The sequence below is a fragment of the Pseudophryne corroboree genome, chromosome 6 (assembly GCF_028390025.1).
Source record: "Pseudophryne corroboree isolate aPseCor3 chromosome 6, aPseCor3.hap2, whole genome shotgun sequence".
In the NCBI taxonomy this organism is placed as follows: domain Eukaryota; kingdom Metazoa; phylum Chordata; class Amphibia; order Anura; family Myobatrachidae; genus Pseudophryne; species Pseudophryne corroboree.
Window position 1 is genome coordinate 338,075,251 of NC_086449.1, and position 24,385 is coordinate 338,099,635.

Below are 24,385 nucleotides of genomic sequence, written 5' to 3' on the forward strand. Positions count from 1 at the left end.
ATGCTCTATCCGCACCCGCCAACACTGCCATGAAGCTACCAGGCCTATCGCCCGTTGCGTAGTACGTGTGTTGAGCATAGAGTAGGCGGTATTTAGCCTTCTCAGCCAAACATTCACGCCACTCAGCCTGCGCAAGCAGCCACCTCTCCCTCGTAGTATCCAGACCATCAGTCATATACTGCAGCTCCAGCTTCCTACATCCTGCTTCAAGGTTACGCTCATCCCGGGCATAGCCAGATTTTAAAGCTGCCACTCTCTTGATCAGGGTGCCACGGACATGTGCCTTAAAGGCATCCCATAGTATTGTGTCAGACACCGAACCTTGATTTTCTCGCAAAAAGACCTCCCATATCTCCTCCAACTCCGCACCGGTGCCCATTTGGGTCAGCCAGAAGGGATTAAACCTCCAAAACCGTGCCCCCCTAACATCTCCCATATCTAGACTAAGGATTACCGGGGAATGGTCTGATATGCCCCTAGTAGCATATTTAACATCAATCACCCGCGGCAGCAGGCCCCTAGAGGTGAGGGCCAGATCTATCCTAGAAAAGGATGAGTAGGTAGGAGAGAAACATGTATACTGTCGTGTACAAGGATGACGAGTCCTCCACGCGTCGACCAGACCCAGACTGTCCACCAGTAACGCAAAATCCCTCCTCCGTATCACAGGAGCATCAGGGGACCTTCTAGTTCGATCTAGAGCATGGTCGAGGACATTATTAAAATCTCCAAGACAGACTATTGCTACATTTGGGTACATCGCGATAAACTCAGCTGCCTTTGTGAGAACCGCCGGGGAGTAAGGGGGCGGTATATAAACAGCCAGGATAAGTACAGACATAGCATAGACTTGGCATTTTATAAAGACATATCTGCCCCACTGGTCCAGCTGGACCTGATCAAGGACAAACGGGACCGACCTTCGAACTAGAATTGACACACCCCTTGAATGTGTCGTGTGGGTTGAGTGGTAAGCCCATCCCACCCACGGTTTCTTTAAAGCTAGGACCTTTGCCCCCACTAAGTGGGTCTCCATGAGACAAATAATATCTGCAGCATATTGTTTTACGTGTCGAAGCACTAGTGAACGTTTAACCTTATCATTTAGCCCCCGGACATTCCAGGACAGTAATTTGAGTTGATTAGAGGCCATAGGTCAGGACAAAGCAAAAAATATGGTCGGTCCCGCGTATCCCCGCCAGGCCCTCTGCTTCAAAACTAGATGCAATAATAAAAATCAATGAATCCGTAGCGTCTGCAACATGTACAATACAAGAAAAAAAGAAAACAAACAACAAACTACGTTCCCTCCCATCCTGCCCCCCCACCCTGTATACCCTCCCGAACTGAGGCATACCTTCCCCCATTAACCTGTTCCCCTTCAACAAAGAGAAAAACAAATAATGAAGCCCTCCAAGAACTAGCCTACCATAAGAGGGCAATGAATAAAATGACCCTAAGACAAAAGGCGTAGGTCCCCCTCCCTTAACTTAAAAAAAAAGGGTTAGGTGATCCCACCCCGAGCCCTGAGCAGAGACATCAACAAACTCAGAAAGTAAACTTTTGCATGTGCAGTGCAGAGTTAACCAAGTGTCATACTGTGGTATAGATAACAGTAGGAATTACCAGCCTAGACTTAGGAATTTGTATCACACATTAAGAATCAGGAGCAAGCGCCCGTCTCGCCGGGGCCCATTGATCCAACCACATGGCAGCGTCCCGAGGCGTAGCAAAAAATTTTGATTCTCCGTCTGCCACTACCCTCAGCCTAGAGGGGAACAGCATCGCATACTGTAAATTAAGTTCCCTGAGGCGTCTTTTAATCGGAACAAATTGTGCACGCTCCTTTTGCACCTCCAGCGCAAAATCCGGAAACACAGAGATTTTGGAGCCATTCCACAACAGGGGCCCTTTGGTACGTGCCAAGGATAGAACTGCATCCCGATCTCGATAGTGGAGGAATTTCGCTATGAGTGTGCGCGGCGGCGCACCCGGCGGCAGCGGCCTGAAAGGGATTCTGTGGGCTCGTTCCACCGTGAAGAATGGCGTGAAGGAGTCAGCTCCAAGAGAATTTTTCAGCCAAGATTCTACGAACTGTTCAGGGGAGCTGCCCTCCTCTTTTTCCGGGAGCCCCACAAAACGGATGTTATTCCTTCTCAGTCTGCCTTCCATGTCTAACATCTTGCCCTTTATATCAGACAGCTGACCATCCATGGCGGTGACACGGGAGCTAAGCGGGGGGAGTTTATCTTCCAGCGTGGATGTTCGTGTCTCGACCTCCCCGACCCGTTCTCTAATCTTTTGGATATCATGGTGAATCATGGTTAGGTCAGTTTGTACTTGGCCTATCTTGTCAGAGAGACGGGTTTCGCTGGCCGCCAGGGCCTCCAACACTTTCTGCTGTGCATCATCCGATGCATCACCGGAGGATGTCGAGTGGTTGGGGGATCCCGGCGACGGGGCGCCTCCACCCCCGTCCGCCGCCGCCGCGCGCCCCCTGGGTGTATGCGAGTATTGTGAGAGCCGGGCCGCAGCTGATTTATGATGATTCTTCACCATTTTGTAGATATCTTAAAGTAATGCAGGATCAGCAGTTCAGAGAATATCAAACAGCAACCCAGAGATTGTGTGGTTCAGGGTAACAGTGAAGTTTGCACACACTGGCGATAACAGGACACAGCCACAGCTCTTCAATCGGCCATATGCTTCAGTTCAGTGCCTTTCCAAATAAGCATACTGGGGAGACCACTGAGGAGAAGACCCGACCCCTATAACATATGGGCTTCCCAGCCCAAGGCTAACTAGCACACAGGCAGCACAGGAGATATGAGGGGGGGTTGTGGGTACCTCGTTTTGCAGCAGCACTGTAGAGAGCAAGAAGGGCGTCGCACTGGGTCCAGCAGTCCAGTGCCTTCTTCCCCCAGGAGAGAGGGGGGCCGCGGGCAGCCCAGCACACAGCAGCTGGAAGGAGAGATGCAGGCTCCGGCAGGGTCTTGCGTCCGTCCCCTGGGTGAGCGGTTCCCGCACAGCGCGTGTTGCAGGGACCGCGCCAGATAGCCGGGGCCGGAAGTCACGGCGCCATTTTGGGTGAGGAGGGAGGCCCGAGGAGAGATACTTCGTCCCGCTGTGTCCTCACCGTCCGCGCTCGTCCGGCGGCTCCCGCTGTCCTCACAGCTGCCCGGGACCTTCCCCTGCCTGCCAATGTAATTTGGGCTCGGGGGGTCCACGCAGGATGTTTAAACGGATGTGTTGGAGTCAACTATACTATGCATTTAATGGCATGTAAGCTCTTGGCTGTGGAGTAGTAGTAGGTCTAGCCCTCTGCATATATTTTAAGATTGCGGAAATCAAGCTCTACTTGTCCTCCACAGGGATGGAGGGAATTAAGAATAGACACAGAATTACCTGCCAGTGATCCCATTACATGCACAACAATGTCACTTTTGTATTAAAAAGAAGAAAAAAGCATGGAAATGGATAGGTCAGGCGTCAGGGCCTTTAAGCCCCTATATCTCCCCATGGTTGTAGCTACAATGTTGGGGGCACCCTAGTTTTAAAGGAGATAGTCCTCTTTTTCAGACTAGATGACCCAATAGAAGTTATTGCCTGGTGATTAGTGTGATCACTGGGCAATATCCCCTGCACAATACAAAATGAATGAAGTCCAGGAATAGAAGACAATTTAAATGTTAACATGGTCTCCATAAATTTAGGGCCACATACATGTGAAAGAGGAGGTTCCCGCCAAATGATGGTGTCCCTTTAGGCAATATGTGAACACCAGACAATAAATGCTAATTCCCCATAATGGGCCCAACACATGATTGGGCACCTTTGTTTGAAATAAGGGAGTTCCCTCTTTCAAACAATGGGCCTGATTCATGTTTGCAATTAAAGCAAAAAATCAAACAACCTGGCAAAACCATGATGCAAGAGGGGGGGAGGGGGCAGATGTAACATGTGCCAAGAGATTAAGATTTGGATGGGTTATATTTTTCTCTGTGCAGGGTAAATAAAGGCTGCTTTTGCATGTAGCCCACAAATGTGAAAGCACCCATACATCAGCAATCACACAAGAATTTTTTTTTTTTGTCAGATTGTGAGATTTTTTTTTTTGCCAGATTTAAAGTTTCCCCAATCCACCAATCTACACTGGGTTACGTTTATGTGACCGGCGGATATCGATGCCGGGATCCCAGCATCTGGACATCCCGATGGTCGGCATGCCAACCAACAGGGACTATTCCCACTTGTGGGTGTCCTGCTGTGTGGCGAGTGCAGCGAGCCCGCAAGGGGCTTCATTCCGCTCGACCCCCCCGCCGCCCATCCGACAGCTGGGATCCCGCTGTCGGTATTGTGACCAGCAGTCTCCTGACACACATACCAAACGCTCTGCACCCATACATTACAGATATTTTTCAGTGATTTGCAGATTATTTTTAGCAGACAGATCTACCAATCTACCCATCAGTTTAAAAGAAATGGTCTGCAATCTGCTGATTGTTACAATACAAAAGCAAACTACAGCCCCAATTGATCTGTGAAATCCAATATCGTTGGCAGAGGTATAGCGTGGAGCCATTGTACCCAGAACAAACTCATGTCACTGTGCCCCCTGGATACAGGGGCGGATTGGGAACAAAAAGCGGCCCTGGAAAAATTTGTACTAGTGGCCCCACATGGGCAGCACTAGAGGTGTAAGGTCTAGCCATGGGCCATGGCAGCAGCACCCTCCTCCCAAGACTTCCCAGATAGTGGGCATGTCCAGCATCAAGTGGGAAGTTAAAAATAAATAAAATTAAATATTATGAGCACATTATATGATACACCTTCAGAATTTAGGAAACTATATCATTCTTTAGAAATATATATTTTCTTATTTATTACACCAACCGTATCCCAATCACTATTCACTCAATCTTCTATGTCAGCCAAGCAGGCAGACATAGCATACACTAGATCATCTGCAATCACAGGCCAAGTGGCAAAGTAATTTTCATATATGCAAATTATTTTGCATCTTATTCATTATGTCTATAAAAAGGACCACATGTCCTCAAACAAAACAGGCCCCACGGGTGCGTTGGCCCACCGGGAATCTTCCCTATAAACTCTGTGACCAATCCGCCTCTGCCTGCATATATACACAAACAGACACACACACATTGGCCCTCATTCCGAGTTGTTCGCTCGCTAGCTGCTTTTAGCAGCAGTGCACACGCTAAGCCGCTGCCCTCTGGGAGTGTATCTTAGCTTAGCAGAAGTGCGAACGAAAGGATAGCAACGCTGCTACAAAAAAAGATTGTGTAGTTTCTGAGCAGCTCCAGACCTACTCCTACCTTGCAAACACTTCAGACTATTTAGTTCCTGTTTTGACGTCACGAACACGCCCTGCTTTCGGCCAGCCACGGCTGCGTTTCCCCAGGCACGCCTGCGTTTGCATCTGACACGCCTGCGTTTTTCAACACACTCCCAGAAAACGGCCAGTTACCACCCAGAAACGCCCACTTCATGTCAATCACTCTGCGGCGAGCAGTGCAACTGAAAAGCGTCGCTAGACCTTGTGTGAAACTACTTCGGCTGTTGTGAAAGTACGTCGCGCATGCACGTTGCGCCGCATACGCATTCGCAGGAGTGCCGTTTTTTTACCTGATCGCTGCACAGCGACCGAAAACAGCTAGCGAACAACTCGGAATGACCACCATTGTCCCCAATGGAAAGAAGCACTGACCTCCACGGTAGAAACATCACACATTAGCCACCACAGGGAAAAAAAACACACATACACACATAAAGGCATCCAGCATTCTGCAGATAAATGATGCACAACAAATTCAGCTTCTCCAGAAGCTGGATAGTAAGAATGTTTTTATTTTACTGTATAGACTTAGCCTATCATTTATAATCTGACCTGTTATAAGGGTATGCTATTCAAACACCAAGTAACAGTCTCAATTGTTAATCCACAACCAGTAGAAGTACTATTATGCCGGTAAGCATTAAAGCACAATGCCTAAAAAAAAGTATTTAAATTGAAAATGGAGTTCAGTATCAAACTTTGATTAATCTGCAGCTTGTGCATCAAGAAATACTGTAATGCAAAAAGTGTAGCAATACACATTACATCAGGGGCAAACGTAGCATTCCCAGAGTGAGCTTCCAAATGCTTGATTTTAGAGCGAGTGTGGCCAATCTATGAAGAGCGCATAACAAGTGCTTTACAAGCTATAGTCTGCCTCATACAAAGTACAATATACTGTATGTGATACTACAGACATATCGTGTGGTCACAAAAAAGGACCCCACACATCAGCGACATATTGCCGCAATGTCCTGATGCCCTGACGGTTAGGTTGGAGCATCAAGAATATTAAAAATGTTTAAAAAATCTCAATTCACCGATTCCAATCGGTAGGGACTGGCAAATTGGGTATTCTTAAAAAAAAATCTCGACTCTCGGGCCTGGCAAATTGGGGATTCTTAAACAGAAGAATGTCCCCAATTCCCAGAAGGATCATAGAGCCGCCAATTGGATCCAAGGGCCAGGTTGGGAAATCCAGAATATTAAACATGTTTAAAAATTGTGATTCCTGATCCTGACCAGTCAAGAGCAGAAAATCGGGGAATCTTAAAAAGGAGAATTTCTCCGATTCCCCAAAGGATCGACAAGTATCAGCTGGCTGGAGAGACAGGAGGGAGCTGGCTGGAGCTGGAGAGACACTGTGTGGCTGGTGCAGCAGAAAAAAGGTGGAATGAGGCTGGCAAGAACAAAATGGGAAATGGCAGGAATAACTTCCTACTTTGCTCCTCAGCTGTGCTACTGTGCATGCGCCCACTTCAGGTGGGGAGCTAGGGTGGGCACCACAATCTTTTTCGGCTCAGGGTGCCTGGTATGAGCTTACCCAACTATGTAACATCCGCTCTTTGTTCTGGAAAATTAGATAAGGAGATCTATAAGACAGAGCTAATAGTTCTGAAAACACTTCAGCAGATTCAATTGGAAAATTTTCCATTAGGCATGTGAGGCACGTGCTGGGGGTGACACTTGTTTGGGGGGTGCCACCTGGATGCTTGGAACAGGGAACAGGACCTAAACCCATGATAGAAGCATACTGTGTATTTCAAATCCATATGACGCCTAAGCCAGAGCAATGCTCATATTATTTAAAGTCAGAGTAGGGACTGACCAAAAGGGAAGGCCATGAAAGGGCTGGTTAGCTTAACAAACTATTGTAATATTTTGGAACAACATTCCCCACATTCAGACGAATTATAGTTTGTAAGATGTTTGAGAGCTGTGGATCAAAGTCTATTGTGTGTGTATGTATATATATATATATATATATATATTTATTTATTTATTTCAGGCATTGATTCTTGTCAGGTTATTGTTACACTTCCCCACACAAGGGTAGTTTTATAAACATCAAGAGTTATCACTGGCTATAGCGCTGTTCTTAACAATCATAATCATTTGAAGTGAGAAAGATCCCTTGTTAGTTATTCAGATTGTGTTTACCTGCCATCTTTACAGTAGGTTTATTTACTGTATGTGGCATTGAATATGGTCTTCATGCACTCTAATTGGCAGCCATCACCCATGGGGTGACAGTCAGTTCTCTTACTGTTTCTCTCTATCCATACTTTCTCCATCACAACCTCCACAGCCCACCTACTCTTTTCACTCTACACATCCTCACTTGGTGATCAAATCAGTTATTTCTCTTATTCTTCAGCACCATCTGATGATGACACCAAACTCTTCCTGTCCTCCCCAACCTCTCCTATTCCCTTCCCTCGTGCATTTCACACTGCCTATCTGCTATCTCCTCTTGGTTGTCTCAAACTTTCTCAAGCTTAATATGTCCAATACTAGCTTACTGTCTTCCATCCTTTTTAGTGCTCCAGCCCTCTCCGTATTACCCTCGCTATCTTTCATTAGTTGCCTATCCCTTATACCCTACACAATCCAGTTTAAACTTCTCATCCTAACATTCAAAGATATTTTACTCTGCTCTCCCCCCTACATCTCCAACATCATGTACTTCCTACTGACCTCTCTGGTGATCCGGAACCAACCAATTATGGCCAACTAAAATCCAACTTAGATTTAGGCATTTGTAGTTGGCCTTACAAGGTCACATCTTTTACTACTCAAATAAATAATAATACATACTATGGGGGACCAAGAAAGTTGAGCAAACATATAGCTATAGCCCCAACACCACCAACAAAATGGGAGGGGGTCGGGTGGAGAATAGGAGGCGCGTAACCTCAGTTGTCAAGAACCCATTTACTCTTTACTAGCAAAGTGTTACCATCCCTTTACTGGCAAAGTACAACTGCCTCGAGAAAAACCACCGAAGCTGGACCTCTGCAATGTCAGCATTAATCCATAATACAAGGCCAACCCTTTCTCCTACCCAGGTTAGTGCCACCCAAGTGGATAATTAACTAACCTGGCACTCCAAATGAGTGCCACACCAAAGACCAAATCCATGAAAGATAAATAAAGGATAGAAAAGGTAGATAAATAAAGGAATAACACAACAAACTAGAGAATCATCAGTTCCATGGATTGTTTATTCTGTCCATGAAAGTACCAGGTGAACCAGTCTTCTTGAATATACTGCAAAGGTTACAATTGGCTGGATAAGCTAAGCTTAGGGGAGATACAAATATGGTATTGCTAGAGTTAAAACTATATGGTATGTCTTGTTTAGGCTAGAATTCAGCATTAAACATAATTTTATTGATTCCTTAAATTCAATTAACTTCCGAGTTTCTTCAGTGTGACATGTCCTGTATTCTGCCTCTTGTTGTTCTGATACCACTGCTAGCTCTGCATGTGACAACAGGTGCACGTTGAATCACCCTTGTTTAAAAGTATACAGTGCAAATTGAAAATTGAGTAGTGATGTCTTCATGAGTATTAGAAAGATACTGTACTTGGTGTGATTAATGTGTGAGAGTGAGGTGGCTGGGATGTATGTTTGTGAGAGTGAGGTGGCTGGGATGTATGTTTGTGAGAGGGAGGTGGCTGGATTAGGGCTGGGTATATGTGTGTGAAGGAGGTGGCAGGAGTATATGTGTGTGAGAAGGAGGTGGATGGGGTAGGGCTGGGTATATGTATGTGAGATGGAAGTGGCTGTAGTATATTTGTGTGAGAGGGAGATGGATGGCGCAGGGCTGGGTATATGTGTGTGAGAGGGAGGTGGATCGCAGGGCTGGGTATATTTGTGTGAGAGGGAGGTAGTTGGAGTATATCTGTGTGTGTTAGATGGCGTTGCCATGAGAGTATCTATGTACATTGAGGTTGCTGCAGCAGGGCTAGGGTATCATATAATTTATATGATAGATTGACATGTTACAATAACGCCCACCTCCACAGCCCAGACTTTGTAAATTTTTGCACCAATTTATGCCCCACCTCTGCTGTAGCTACACCCACATTATACAAGGCTCTGACACCCCCCCCCCTCCCCTTCCACTATGGGTCCTGCCTATTTTGCCAGTCTCAAGCCCCACAATTTCTAATGGCAGCCATGGGTCAGGGAACTGTCACTATCTGGAAGATGGAGTCAGTACCAAAAATCAAGTTCTGGAAATGTATCATTTTTCGGAGCTTGATGAATTTACAGTAGGCCCCCATGCCACATCGGTACTGAAAGCTAACCGTGATATCTCTTGTGTTATCTTTATAATATATGGTCCCATCAGGGCTGGCTCTACCATTAGGCAGTTTTAGGCAGCCATCTAGGGCACTCTGATCTGGGGGGCACCCCTGAGTTTGCCTATCATGAAACTAAGGATGTCTCTCTCTCAGAATTTAATACAGGCGGCGGTTGTTAAACGTCTAAGATGCCACCTCCACATTTTCACCTGAGGGCAGGAGCTGAATAAGAAAGGAGGGGTCCTGTGTGCAGGCTCCTTGTGGATCCCCTCCTCTTTGTCAGTGGCTGAAGCACTGTAGACTCTGGCTTTGAGTCTACAGTGCATTTGCAGGACTCAGGGAAAATGGCGCCTGCGCATTATTCATGGGGACATATCTACGGTGCATGCATGAATCACCAGGAAAATTATCTCCATTTTCCCAGTGATTTATGTCACCAGTGCTGGCTGACGCAGAACTCTGGAGGGGTAAGTATAATTATATATACACATCACACTATGCACCCATTGTAGATACGCCAATGCCTGAGGGCAATATTGGTGTGTGGGCTGTGAGGGAGGGGGGGGGGGAGGTGTACAGTAGGCTGAAGTCTTGCCTAGGGTGCCAAGGAACCTTGCACAGGCCCTGGGTCTCATCACTTCGTTTCTACTAAAGTAGGTGTAAATCTTAATTATCATCAACTTTTGTAGAAAGGAAAGGACAATGAATAGGTCCGAAAGTCACCTTTCCTTTTGACAAATGACTAGCTATAACAGACATGGGCTTCATTTTGTTAATTGTTTTATTGATTTTTTTTATGTTTGTCTTGTTGAAACTTACATTAAAAACACAACTGTTAATTTTCTAATATGTACAGTATCTTACAGTGTTTATCTCTTAACAAATTATTTTCTCTGATGACTACTGTAGGTACTGTATGCACATTTGTACTGAAAATAACTAAAACATGTTATTAAAAAAACAAGTTTATTTTATAAGTAACAAAATACATTAATTATTATTGGGAGAACTTACAGTATATATACTAGTAGGGGGGCTGATATAGAGTTGTAAGTAAATAAACTGTACAATACTGAAATGGGAAACGTGCAGAAAAGTAGCGTATCATCTCATGATCTGTACGTATGTACTTCAGCAGCATATGTGTCTGTTTTACTACTAGTCATTGTTATCAATTTGTACTGGCACCTGCCATATATTCATACGTGCCGGTCATGGAGGGCATGGTTCTGGAATAGAGGGCGGTCTGGGGGCATGGAGACACGATCGTGGCCCCGCCCCTGCTTTACAATGCCCATATTACTGGCATTGTAAAGCAGGGGCAGGCTACGATGACGAAACCGATTTACGGGAGCCCCCCGGCCATACGTGGAGAGTAGGCTAGTATGCATATACTAGAGGTAAAATATATACCTCCTAACAAGTGTATATACTTCTAAGTACTTGTTTGCATGGGATACATTTGCTTGTCATGCCCTTACTGAACGTTATGTGAAAATACCCCGTCACACCCCGTTCTGTCTCCGCAATCTCGGACTTGTGTGCACTCATTTACTAAGCACAAGATACACTACAAAAAACATCTGACATTCCAGTCTGCATCAGCCCCTAATCCTGCTCATAGGCAGCAGTAGCCATCATGTAGGACAAGACCTCGGCTCAGCTACTTCAGAGTTTATGTGATATTCACTTGTTTTGGTGAAGGAAATTAATCTAAATGATCTTCCTCAAATAAAGGATTTGCCCTAATAATGTGTTTTTTCCAACTCTTTATCTCCTTTTAATAATTTTGTACAACAAAATGAATACAGTTTTCACAGTGTTCCATAAATCTAGTTCTTCCCATCTCTTTCCACGGCTGCTGCAAACTTCTGGTCCTCTGTAAATGTTGCAGTAATTCTTAATCAATGTACTTTAGTGGAAATCCAGGCGCACCAGTGCAAATTAAGGCACTTCATAAATTAGACTCAACAGCTCCAATTTCTGCTAATTAGACATTTGAGAATTCAATGATCAGTTCAGCCGCATTCTCCAGATCACATGGTGGTCACAGCACTTCATTTCTGCTTCTATAACTGTAATGATATCAGTTCTCTAAATGATATCCCCGTTTATGGAGACTATATTAGATGAGCTACATCAGCAAGTTCACAAGGCATAGAGGCTTTAGGAAAGGTGTTCAGGGCGGTCCGGCGAGATAGGGCGTAGAGTTAAAAGAATGGGTTTGGAAGGGAAGAGAATGAGATTGAAGGTTGTTCCCACCTCAGCCATCCGGTTTACCTCTATCTTAAAATTCTCCAAAATCTGAAAAAGGAAAACATGAAATTTACAATTAACTAAGCATTAAACATATTGGGGGGAATGTCATAGCCTGCGAGAAGCAGGAAGTGCTAGACTTTGTGCAAAATCCAACCTGGTTTTGATGTGTAAATGATTAAATTGTAAATGCTTTAAAAAGATACGAGAAGTCTCGCACTTCCTGCTTCTCGCAGGCAACTACATTCCCCCCATTATCTTACACTATAATTATTTATTGCCATATATATCTCATTCAAAATAATATGCATGCCTCCAATGTGGTTTTACTAATGTGCCACTTAGCCATCTTCATGCTGCCTGCCTAACTGTTGCAGGTAGCACTGGTAATTTCTACAATCTGCATGTAACACTCTAGTATCAATGTATACACAGTTGATTAAATGAGAAATATACCTTTACAATGTTCTTTGCTACAAATAATACACAAGTATACATACTTAGCTCACAAAACACTTTAGCTGGTGAGTTCCTTCATTAGCAGCCATGCCATGTTGCTGATATTGCACTTTGGTTGTGGCGGCATGGCACTGAAAGGGAGTCGTCACACTATTTTAGGAATATGGTTGTGCCTTCCTGGCAGGACTAGACCCCCCAGATATCCTCAGGTCCTAGTACTTTGTGCCTACTCCCCTCTCGAGGACTCATGGCGCATGGGATGGTGGCATTGGAAAACAGCAAATAAAATACACCCTACAGCCATCTTCCCTACCCTGTGCCCATTCTTCACTTTCTCCAGATAAATTCAGCTTTCTGAGCACTTGCTTAGCTAACTTTGTGCGAATGTCTTCAAATTCTTCCTGGAGTGGACCTGCAGCAGTACTGGTACAGATAATATATTGTAGTGTTGCACTGTTATTATAATACCTACTGTAGCACCATAAATACATTGGACATAAGAAGACAACTGACTAGGTAGGAGCAATGCGGGGGTATTAGAGATGGTGACGACAGGGGAGTAATTACTGCATGGTACTCCCTTTTAATGGTGACATTATCACATATATATATAACACACTTTTACAGGCATCATACGCTAATGCCTCGTTCTGCCTCTCCCAATTACCTCCTTTTCTGTAAATACAGCTCCTAACTGTATAACTCTTAATTACTCAAACACACAAGAAAACAATATGGGGTTACCTAAAACCTCATAAAGAGCGCAGTAATTGACACAGATATATTAAAATACTAATAATTGATATACCATGCAATAAAATTTGTAATTCATATAAAACACTTATAAAACTGTTATGATTCCAGCACTCTGGTCTGAGGAGATCTTATTGCAAGGACCGGAGCACTGGAACGTAATGCTGGGGAAGGGTGCGGGAATGGAAAATAGCCCCTTGCGCCCTAACTCCGTTGTCTCGCCCGTGCTGTCAGAAATCCCCTGCGAGACTATGGTTGCTTGAGCCCATGGCAGCCGCGTTTGAAGGGCGGATTATGTCTGCCCAACTCCGATGCCCCCTCAGGTCTTAATGGGAGACAAAGGGAAATCCGAGACAGGGTGATAACAAGGGGCCCTCTGACTAAACAACCAGGCCAGGGGCTACAAGCTAACTGGAAACTAGAATATGTGCGGAAAAACCACCAGGGAAAAGGACAACCAAAATATCCACTTGTCCACTCTCCTACCCGGCACCGCCGAGTTCCGGAGAGGACTTGTGGAAGCGGAACCCTCCGCAAATGCTCCGAAACAGAATATAAAGATAAAGCGGCTGAGCCGCAACACACGGCAGAGCCGCAACTCACGAACACCACTCGATATTCTCTGGTGATCGATGAGGACTACAGGGGACCAAACGACTTCTTGAGATGAGATGACAACTCCAAGATACAGGACTTCTGAGGACAGGAATGACCGGACACAGCAGGACTGGAACAGACGTTCAGCAAACCAAAACCGCATGCAGGAAGCTATTACCGGCGTCTGTGTGAAGCACTGAGAAGCATTTAACAAAGAGTCCTCCAATCAGATGCCCCCAGTCTAATTGCCCCAAATGCTGTGCAGCTGCCCTGCTGCACGCCCACAAGACCAGCGTGTATGTTGAAATCTGACCCTGCAACGGGGAACGCGGTCCGTCCATGGCGTCCCCGTTGCCAGGGTCCAGGCGGCTCAGCCGCTCGGCGTCCCTGTGCTGCTAGGGAGCCGGCGGCTACGTACGCACGGCGTCCCTAGTTGCTAGGCGCCGGGCCGCGAGGACATCGCGGACCCCGGCGCCTAACAAAAACTCGTCAAAGAAATATATAAATATATATATATAAGTATATATAGGTTGGAAGCAATGAAGAAATCAGCGGCACTCAGGGTCTTATTTCAGCAAGCAATTGTATTGAAAAATCGTGGCTTAAAAACCAACGTTTCGGGACTGGCACGTCCCTTTGTCAAGGTGAGTGACAAAGGGACGTGCCAGTCCCAAAACGTTGGTTTTTATGCCGTGATTTTTCAATACAATTGCTTGCTGAAATAAGACCCTGAGTGCCGCTGATTGCTTCATTGCTTCCAACCTACCACATTTGTACCAGAGGGCACCGGGGCATATATCTCCAGCTGCGGGAGTGCCGGTCCACGCAACTTCTTAATAAGTATATATATAAATGATCAAACTCCAAAGATTAATAAGAACTCACAAATTTGCTCCAAAACATGCTTAGAATTCAGTTTAAACTACTCACTCTCATGTACAAAGCCTTAAACCATTCACCCCGTCCATACATCTTTAACCTCATCTCTGCCCACACTCCTTCCCACCCTCTTTGCTTTTCCTCTGTTCTTCATCCTGGACACTTACTCTCATGCTTACCACATCCTGTGGAACTCAATCTCTCGTCTAGTCGGAATCTCATCCAGTTTCCTCAGCTTCAAATGTACCCTTAAACCTTTTTATCAAAGTGTGCCAGTCCCTCTGAGAACTTAACATTATTCCACTCTACCCCTCAACCATATATCATTCCCAGTTTACCCCTTTTACTTAATAAGTTTTTAAGGGCAAGGCCCTTCACCCTCTTGTTCCGCTATCCAGGTCACCAATGCTCTGTTTTCATGCCATAGTGTGTCTAAAGTGGCCTTTGGAGGCAAAAGAACATTTGTTCAAGAGACAACAAGGGAGTACAGTATCTCACAAGTGGCAGAGGCCCTGGGCTTCAGACCCATGTCCTTCTTATAGTTGACATCAGTTCAGTTCACTGTTAAAGAATATGCTAATGTGGACATGATATTTTGTCTTTCACAATATGACAGCAGAAAAATAAGCATTTTGTTTTACAAATTGCTAGATTATCAATTGTAGGTGTATATTAGTGCCCTAAAGGATATAGGGGTATATGCAATTGCGGTCGAATTCCCGAAAATGTCGAAAAATGGGAAATTTTCGCCAAAAAAAAAAAAATTTGACAATGCAATTCAGTACTTTCCGTCAAAAAAACGGACTTTCCAAATTCGACTTTTTGAAATTCGACATTTGTCAAATTCGACATTTCTGCAATGGTACAAATGCGGCAATTCGACAAAAGTATATTCAATTGAAGTTTGGAAATTCGACAACAGTGCTTTTAGACAGTAAATTCGTCATTTTCAATCCGCCACACTTTGGTGGCGGAATCTAATAAAAAAAAATTAAAACATGTTTTTTTTGGTGTTTTTTTTATTGGTAATAGCATATCTATTTATATTAGAAGGGATTAGGTACTTGGTTTGTCTTTTTTGGAGGCACAAGTATTATTTATATATTTTTTAAAATATTATTATTATTTATTTATTTATTTATTTTAAATGGAATGGTAAAAATCTGAAAAAAAATTGCGTGGGGTCCCCCCTCCTAAGCATAACCAGCCTCGGGCTCTTCGAGCCGGTCCTGGTTCTAAAAATCCTGGGGGGAAAATGACAGGGGATCCCCCGTATTTTTAAAACCAGCACCGGGCTCTGCGCCTGGTGCTGGTGCAAAAAATACGGGGGACAAAAAGAGTAGGGGTCCCCCGTATTTTTTACACCAGCATCGGGCTCCACTAGCTGGACAGATAATGCCACAGCCGGGGGTCACTTTTATACAGCGCCCTGCGGCCATGGCATTAAATATCCAACTAGTCACCCCTGGCCAGGGTACCCTGGGGGAGTGGGGACCCCTTCAATCAAGGGGTCCCCCCCCCAGCCACCCAAGGGCCAGGGGTGAAGCCCGAGGCTGTCCCCCCCATCCAAGGGCTGCGGATGGGGGCTGATAGCCTTGAGAAAATGGAAAGAATATTGTTTTTTCCAGTAGTACTACAAGTCCCAGCAAGCCTCCCCCGCAAGCTGGTACTTGGAGAACCACAAGTACCAGCATGCGGGAGAAAAACGGGCCCACTGGTACATGTAGTTCTACTGGAAAAAAAATACCCAAATAAAAACAGGACACGCACACCGTGATAGTAAAACTTTATTTCACACATGTCGACACATACATACTTACCTATACTTTACATTTTTACAAGTCTAATCAAAATCCGTCAAATCGGCCGTTTTTTCGACAGCGGGACTGTCGAATCCGTTTTTTATTGAATATGTTGAATTCCGGCACCCACTTGCCGGAATTCGACGGTCAAATTGTGTCGAATTAAAAAACGGGCGAAAAATTGCAGCGATTCGCCGCTAATTGCATATACCCCATTGACTATAAATTAAATGTCAACATTTGAGACTATTCAATCCACATATCACAATTTTAAAACATAGTAGTAAGAATCTATGCAATTAGCAACAACTATTGATTCTGATTGGATTCCATTTGTGCAATTTTATCTTCTAACTATTACAAAAAAAGAAATAACCAATAAAGTCAACATACTGTATAAACAATGCATTAATTTGCACTGGCAACAGAGATTAGATGGATACAAAAAGCTCTCTTTAGCCTACTTCCAAACCATAGGAACGATGATGGATAATTGAATGTAATGCTAGTGGTACAGTACATGTTGGTGTGTGGCCATATGAGAAAAGATTTCTCCGAGCATGGAAAATAGCCACAGATAAAAGCAATATCACTTTGGTCACGTTAGGAACCACAGTTGCCCTGCTCTACAGGATACAATGTTACCTATGTTGACACGACATTCGGTCCACTTGTCCAAGTAGAATCCACGTGTACCTGTGATACATTTAATTAAAAATATCTCAAGTCCTTTCCATATACGTTTATGCATATATTGTTTATGAATGCCGCAAAATATTATTTGCACAAGGAACATCTTACCTCGTTACTATAACATATCTGTAGGTTTGGGTTTTAATAAGGATTCCATACATAAATGTCTCTACATACGTGTACAAGGAAGAGCTGCATCTCCATTTCTGCTATCCTTCTTCCGATGCACTGCCGAGGGCCAAACCCAAAGCCTAGGCTTCTAAAATGTGTCAATTCACCCCCTAACCAGCGTTCAGGGGAGAACCGCTGAGGAGAAGGAAATACATCTGGATTGCGACCCATTGCGTACAGTCCAACCTGCACCAATGTCTGATAGGGATGGGGAGAAAATCATTATAAAGTAGTTTCTAGAAAGTGTTTTGCTCTTATCCTACAGTATACGGTGGGTTGACATTTATGCAAGATGACACTAAATGATACAAAATTACAGAAACTACACTTTCGATTCATCCTAATTCATCTTTTGCAACATGTTAAGAACTTTGACAGTTTTAAATACCTATATCTGTATTCAGAAAATTAATTTCTACTATAAAGGCATTTTAATATATAAAAAAGGTTTCTTAATATTCTCCTTAGATATGGGCAATTTCCTATCTGTAAAATAGCGATGATCATTTCTTCAGCTCCTGAGGCTATGTGCACACTTGCTCTATTAGCACTTACCCCCCTTGGTATCATGTAGTTACGGAGGATGGTGTCCCTCTGGGTGTATCGCTGCAATGTGATAGCCACTGGATGCAACCTGCCATAAAGAAGGGTCAGTGATGCTAGGCATGGTTTGCACAGTGCAGACCTATACTGTAAATGTTATGGTCACTGTTGTACCTGAGTGTCTCCTTTATTGCTGCTTTGACCAATGGGATCATCTTCAACAGTGCTGTGAGGTCACTTCCAGAAGATGCTCTGGCAGCCAGAACTTCAGCCCTGAGCTTCTCCTGCACCACTGGGGCACGTGCTAGCTCATACATGGCCCACTGTAAAGTCATGGATGTCTGGGACAGCAATAAAGAAATGCAGTATATTGTCACTTCTTGTCTATACATGCACAATGCAAGCTATGTAGTACGAATGGCCACTGCAGTATTTCACATTTCCTTTCACCTACTTGCATTAGACTAATTTATCCCAGTGTGCAGCTTAGCCTATTGACAAGCAGCGGGAGCAGTAATGATACAGCAAATGAAGCAGATTTCTGTGTTCTTGGGACTGCTTCCATAGTAACTGACACATTATGCTGGGTGAATGCCATTATATAGGAATAGGTTAATAAGTAACAAAATATATTTCTAGTTCATACAGTAGAATTCAGATTGTTAAAGCTGCAATGCTATGACAAAAAATATATTCCTTTTTTTTTATATAAATCACAGGTGGATAATGTTGGCATTTACTATTTTCCCTTTTTTGTTTTTAATGATTTGTAATTCTATAGTGTGCTATAGAATATCATACTGGTCACATGATGTAGTGAGCTCTTTCTACACCGTCTACACTGTAACATCCACCCCTCATTCTCCTTCCATCACATGCCATGCTGAATTTTTGCATGACTTGCATGAATTTGTAACCTCTCATCTGTGTCTGACAGTCATATTTGTTATCCCTACTGAGAGATTTTTAGAAGGAAATAATGGTTTGTTTTATTATGCACCTTATGTAAGTAGTAATGTATACTGTATGTAACTTCTCTGAGTTGATAATTAGTTATAATATATAACTTATTAATTATAATTGTCATATATATTAATTTCAGTTATGGTTTTTCACCCAGTTATGGTTATTCACCAGCATTTAAATATAAGAAATGTATGAGTGATTGGGATGATTGGATGTGATTGCTGGATTGGTTAGGGACCCACTTGATGAGGTCAACTGGCCATGGTAGGTGGACCCATATTTTCGACCAAAATTATGCTAAGAACCCCAATTTTACTCCATGTAATTGTTCTGATTAGTAGCATTCTTAGTATTTAGAGTGTACACCTGCAGTTTCTCTTTTCTGTATAGCACTACAAGTCTCAGCATGGTAGATTTTTATTATGTTTAGAATTAGGGTGCGCAGTCCAGCCCCCCCCCCATAGGATTTAAGGTAATAGTTTTCTCTGACGTCCTAGTGGATGCTGGGAACTCCGTAAGGACCATGGGGAATAGCGGCTCCGCAGGAGACTGGGCACAAAAAGTAAAAGCTTTAGACTAGCTGGTGTGCACTGGCTCCTCCCCCTATGACCCTCCTCCAAGCCTCAGTTAGATTTTTGTGCCCGAACGAGAAGGGTGCAAGCTAGGTGGCTCTCCTGAGCTGCTTAGAAGTAAAAGTTTAAATAGGTTTTTTATTTTCAGTGAGTCCTGCTGGCAACAGGCTCACTGCATCGTGGGACTAAGGGGAGAAGAAGCGAACTCACCTGACTGCAGAGTGGATTGGGCTTCTTGGCTACTGGACATTAGCTCCAGAGGGACGATCACAGGTTCAGCCTGGATGGGTCCCGGAGCCGCGCCGCCGGCCCCCTTACAGAGCCAGAAGAGCGAAAAGGTCCGGAGAAAGCGGTGGCAGAAGACGTTCCTGTCTTCAAATAAGGTAGCGCACAGCACTGCAGCTGTGCGCCATTGCTCTCAGCACACTTCACACTCCGGTCACTGAGGATGCAGGGCGCTGGGGGGGAGCGCCCTGAGACGCAATAAAAACGATATAAAAACCTTATATGGCTAAAAAAAATGCATCACATATAGCTCCTGGGCTATATGGATGCATTTATCCCCTGCCAGTTTCCTGAAAAAAGCGGGAGAAAAGGCCGCCGTGAAGGGGGCGGAGCCTTTCTCCTCAGCACACAAGCGCCATTTTCTTTCACAGCTCCGCTGGAAGGACGGCTCCCTGACTCTCCCCTGCAGACTACACTACAGAAACAGGGTAAAACAAGAGAGGGGGGGCACTATTGGCAGCTAATATATAATACAGCAGCTATAAAGGGAGTAACACTTATATAAGGTTATCCCTGTATATATATAGCGCTCTGGTGTGTGCTGGCAAACTCTCCCTCTGTCTCCCCAAAGGGCTAGTGGGGTCCTGTCCTCTATCAGAGCATTCCCTGTGTGTGTGCTGGGTGTCGGTACGATTGTGTCGACATGTATGAGGAGGAAAATGATGTGGAAGCAGAGCAATTGCCTGTGATAGTGATGTCACCCCCTAGGGAGTCGACACCTGACTGGATGGTAGTAATTAAAGAATTACGTGACAATGTCAGCACTTTGCAAAAAACTGTTGACGACATGAGACAGCCGACAAATCAATTAGTGCCTTTTCAGGCGTCTCAGACACCGTCAGGGGCGCTAAAACGCCCGTTACCTCAGATGGTCGACACAGACCCTGACACGGATACTGAATCCAGTGTCGACGGTGACGAGACAAACGTAATGTCCAGTAGGGCCACACGTTACATGATCACGGCAATGAAGGAGGCATTGAACATTTCTGACACTACAAGTACCACAAAAAAGGGTATTATGTGGGGTGTGAAAAAACTACCAGTAGTTTTTCCTGAGTCAGATGAATTAAATGAGGTGTGTGATAAAGCGTGGGTTTCCCCCGATAAAAAACTGCTGATTTCTAAAAAATTATTGGCACTATACCCTTTCCCGCCAGAGGTTAGGGCACGTTGGGAAACACCCCCTAGGGTAGATAAGGCGCTCACACGCTTATCAAAACAAGTGGCGTTACCGTCTCCTGATACGGCCGCTCTCAAGGAACCAGCTGATAGAAGGCTGGAAAATATCTTAAAAGGTATATACACACATACCGGTGTTATACTGCGACCAGCGATCGCCTCAGCCTGGATGTGCAGCGCTGGAGTGGCTTGGTCGGATTCCCTGACTGAAAATATTGATACCCTGGATAGGGACAGTATATTATTAACTATAGAGCATTTAAAGGATGCATTACTATATATGCGAGATGCACAGAGGGATATTTGCACCCTGGCATCTAGAGTAAGTGCGATGTCCATTTCTGCCAGAAGAACGTTATGGACGCGACAGTGGTCAGGTGATGCGGATTCCAAACGACATATGGAAGTATTGCCGTATAAAGGGGAGGAGTTATTTGGGGTCGGTCTATCGGACCTGGTGACCACGGCAACGGCTGGAAAATCCACCTTTTTACCCCAGGTCACCTCTCAGCAGAAAAAGACACCGTCTTTTCAAACCCAGTCCTTTCGTCCCTATAAGGGCAAGAGGGAAAAAGGCCGCTCATTCCTGCCCCGGGGCAGAGGAAGGGGAAAAAGACTGCACCATGCAGCCTCTTCCCAAGAGCAGAAGCCCTCCCCCGCTTCTGCCAAGTCCTCAGCATGACGCTGGGGCTCTGCAAGCAGACTCGGGCACGGTGGGGGGCCGTCTCAAGAATTTCAGCGCGCAGTGGGCTCACTCGCAAGTGGACCCCTGGATCCTGCAGGTAGTATCACAGGGGTACAAATTGGAATTCGAGACGTCTCCCCCTCGCCGGTTCCTGAAGTCTGTTCTACCAACGTCTCCCTCCGACAGGGAGGCAGTATTGGAAGCTATTCACAAGCTGTATTCCCAGCAGGTGATAATCAAGGTACCCCTCCTACAACAGGGAAAGGGGTATTATTCCACGCTGTTTGTGGTACCGAAGCCGGACGGCTCGGTGAGACCAATTTTAAATCTAAAATCTTTGAACACTTACATAAAAAGGTTCAAATTCAAGATGGAGTCACTCAGAGCAGTGATAGCGAACCTGGAAGAAGGGGACTATATGGTATCTCTAGACATCAAGGATGCTTATCTCCATGTCCCAATCTACCCTTCTCACCAAGGGTACCTCAGGTTTGTGATACAAAACTGTCATTATCAGTTTCAGACGCTGCCGTTTGGATTGTCCACGGCACCACGGGTCTTTACCAAGGTAATGGCCGAAATGATGATTCTTCTTCGAAGAAAAGGCGTATTAATTATCCCTTACTTGGACGATCTCCTGATAAGGGCAAGGTCCAGGGGACAGTTAGAGGTCGGAGTAGCACTATCTCAGGTAGTGCTACGTCAGCACGGGTGGATTCTAAATATCCCAAAATCACAGCTGATTCCAACAACACGTCTACTGTTCCTAGGGATGATTCTGGACACAGTCCAGAAAAAGGTGTTTCTCCCGGAGGAGAAGGCCAAGGAGTTATCCGAGCTAGTCAGGAACCTCCTAAAACCAGGACAAGTGTCAGTGCATCAGTGCACGAGAGTCCTGGGAAAAATGGTGGCTTCTTACGAAGCGATTCCATTCGGAAGATTCCATGCAAGAACTTTTCAGTGGGATCTGCTGGACAAATGGTCCGGATCGCATCTGCAGATGCATCAGCGGATAACCCTATCTCCAAGGACAAGGGTATCTCTCCTGTGGTGGTTACAGAAGGCTCATCTTCTAGAGGGCCGCAGATTCGGCATTCAGGATTGGATGCTGGTAACCACGGATGCCACTAAAACAAAATCACCAAGTAGGCGCACGGTACCAGTGATGTTGATAAAAACACAATTTATTAACATAAAACCAATAACAAACTGATTAAAAGACACAACACTACACAGAGCATATAACTGAGGTATTATACCTTATAGTTCACACATAAAGTGTATAAATAAGTGAAAGGGACACTAATATGCAGGAGAACCCGTCTCTGTAAGATAGGGTTAATCTCTCACATTAATTCCATATCAGACAGTTTAAATGAAAAGGAAGTCCTGTAAACTGATGTAATTAGCGTTTGTGACCATAAAGGTGTCCAGATTTAAATAGTGTTTCCTTGGAGCAAAATAAACCAGCCGATTAATGTTACTCACTGAGACGTAATGATCTCTTGCTGTACGGGATGAATGGTTAAGAAACCGCTTGTTATCACCCTGTGCATGGGTGAGACATCCGTCAACGGTATATTCAGATGAAAGCCACTTCTTTCTGTGTAGCACCAGTTGCCTGTATTAGATCACCATACAGATCCTCCAGCTTGCTGAGCGACGCCCGGCCGGGCAGGAGGTAACAATGTTCCAAATGCAAGGAGAGTTAGAGTGGAGTGATTGAATCACAGGCTGGATCATTCACCGGTAACTTGTAACAAACGGCTGAAAGTGATGGATGTCGTGCTCCGTGGGACACTTAATGGTCAAGTGTGGCCCTTACTTCTGTACCCTCAACGCGTTTCTCCGCACCTCAGGCGGCTTCTTCAAGAGGCAGAGTGTTCTTCTCTGAGCACAATTGTGGTTGTTTTATACCTTGTCCCATTAAAATCATTAGAAACAGGTGAGTGTGAAGGCTCAACAGGTGCTCTGAAATCAGAGTCTTCATACACAGATAACGTGTCACAGGGTTTTTAATTAGACATTTAATTCAAAAAATATATATTTTAAAATCAATCCTATGGCTAACAGTTTGTCATAAATAAAAACAACATAAATAAAAATATAAATATATTTCTGTTATGCGGATAGAATCATTTTAATCCCATGAGGCTGCAGCTATATTAAAAGATCTTTCAGCAGCTGCAGCATTTATCCATTAATAGTCTCCCACTTATGAGTGGGGAACAGGAATATACAAGCATATATACACATATGGTAAATTAAGTGCTATATGTTGTTAATAGCATATTATAGTAGACAATACGTTTATTAGGTCTCAATTTTATTATTTATTTATAAATGTTTATACTAAAAAAGCCTATCATAAATCATGTGAAATACCAAGTGTAAAGAAATATCTACACAACACATCTCTTCATATTGCTATCTTTATAAGCTCAAGTCTTAGTATTATAGCATGGGAAAATGTGAATTAAAGACACTTCACACATATAAACATGTAGAAAAAGAAATATATATAATGTTGTTTTTATAGTTTTATAGCTATATAGTTTTATAGTTTTAGAGGATAGTATCTTCATCATATCAACATCTAAGCTATTGTAATTACACCTGTAATCGATTAACTAAAGTAGGACTGGCTGCATGGGTCAGTGGCCAGACTAGCGTGCAGAAAAAATCTGGCGCGTCACTAGCAGTATAGCGGCAGCGCCAGGTCTGCTCGCAGTCATGGTCTCAGACCCCGCAGATCCTCTCCATCAGTATGGTAGATAGCAATAAATGGGTAACCAATATAATAAATACGAACAACAAAAAAATATATATATATAAAAAATAAAAAATAATGGTGAAAAAAGAAAAAAAA

General features: G+C 44.2%; 1 protein-coding gene across 1 annotated transcript in view; it reads right to left on the reverse strand.

Annotated features, from left to right (window-relative positions):
* Positions 1-10,436: 10,436 nt before the first annotated feature.
* Positions 10,437-24,385, reverse strand: part of LOC134932228 (cholesterol side-chain cleavage enzyme, mitochondrial) — a 300,636-nt gene continuing 286,687 nt past the window's right edge. The window contains exons 6-9 of the mRNA XM_063926454.1: positions 18,001-18,167; positions 17,839-17,917; positions 17,290-17,481; positions 10,437-11,977 (exon numbers count right to left, since the gene is read on the reverse strand). Of these exons, the coding sequence (XP_063782524.1) occupies positions 11,840-11,977; positions 17,290-17,481; positions 17,839-17,917; positions 18,001-18,167 (576 nt within the window). The 3' untranslated portion in view covers positions 10,437-11,839. The remainder of the gene's footprint in view (positions 11,978-17,289; positions 17,482-17,838; positions 17,918-18,000; positions 18,168-24,385) is intronic.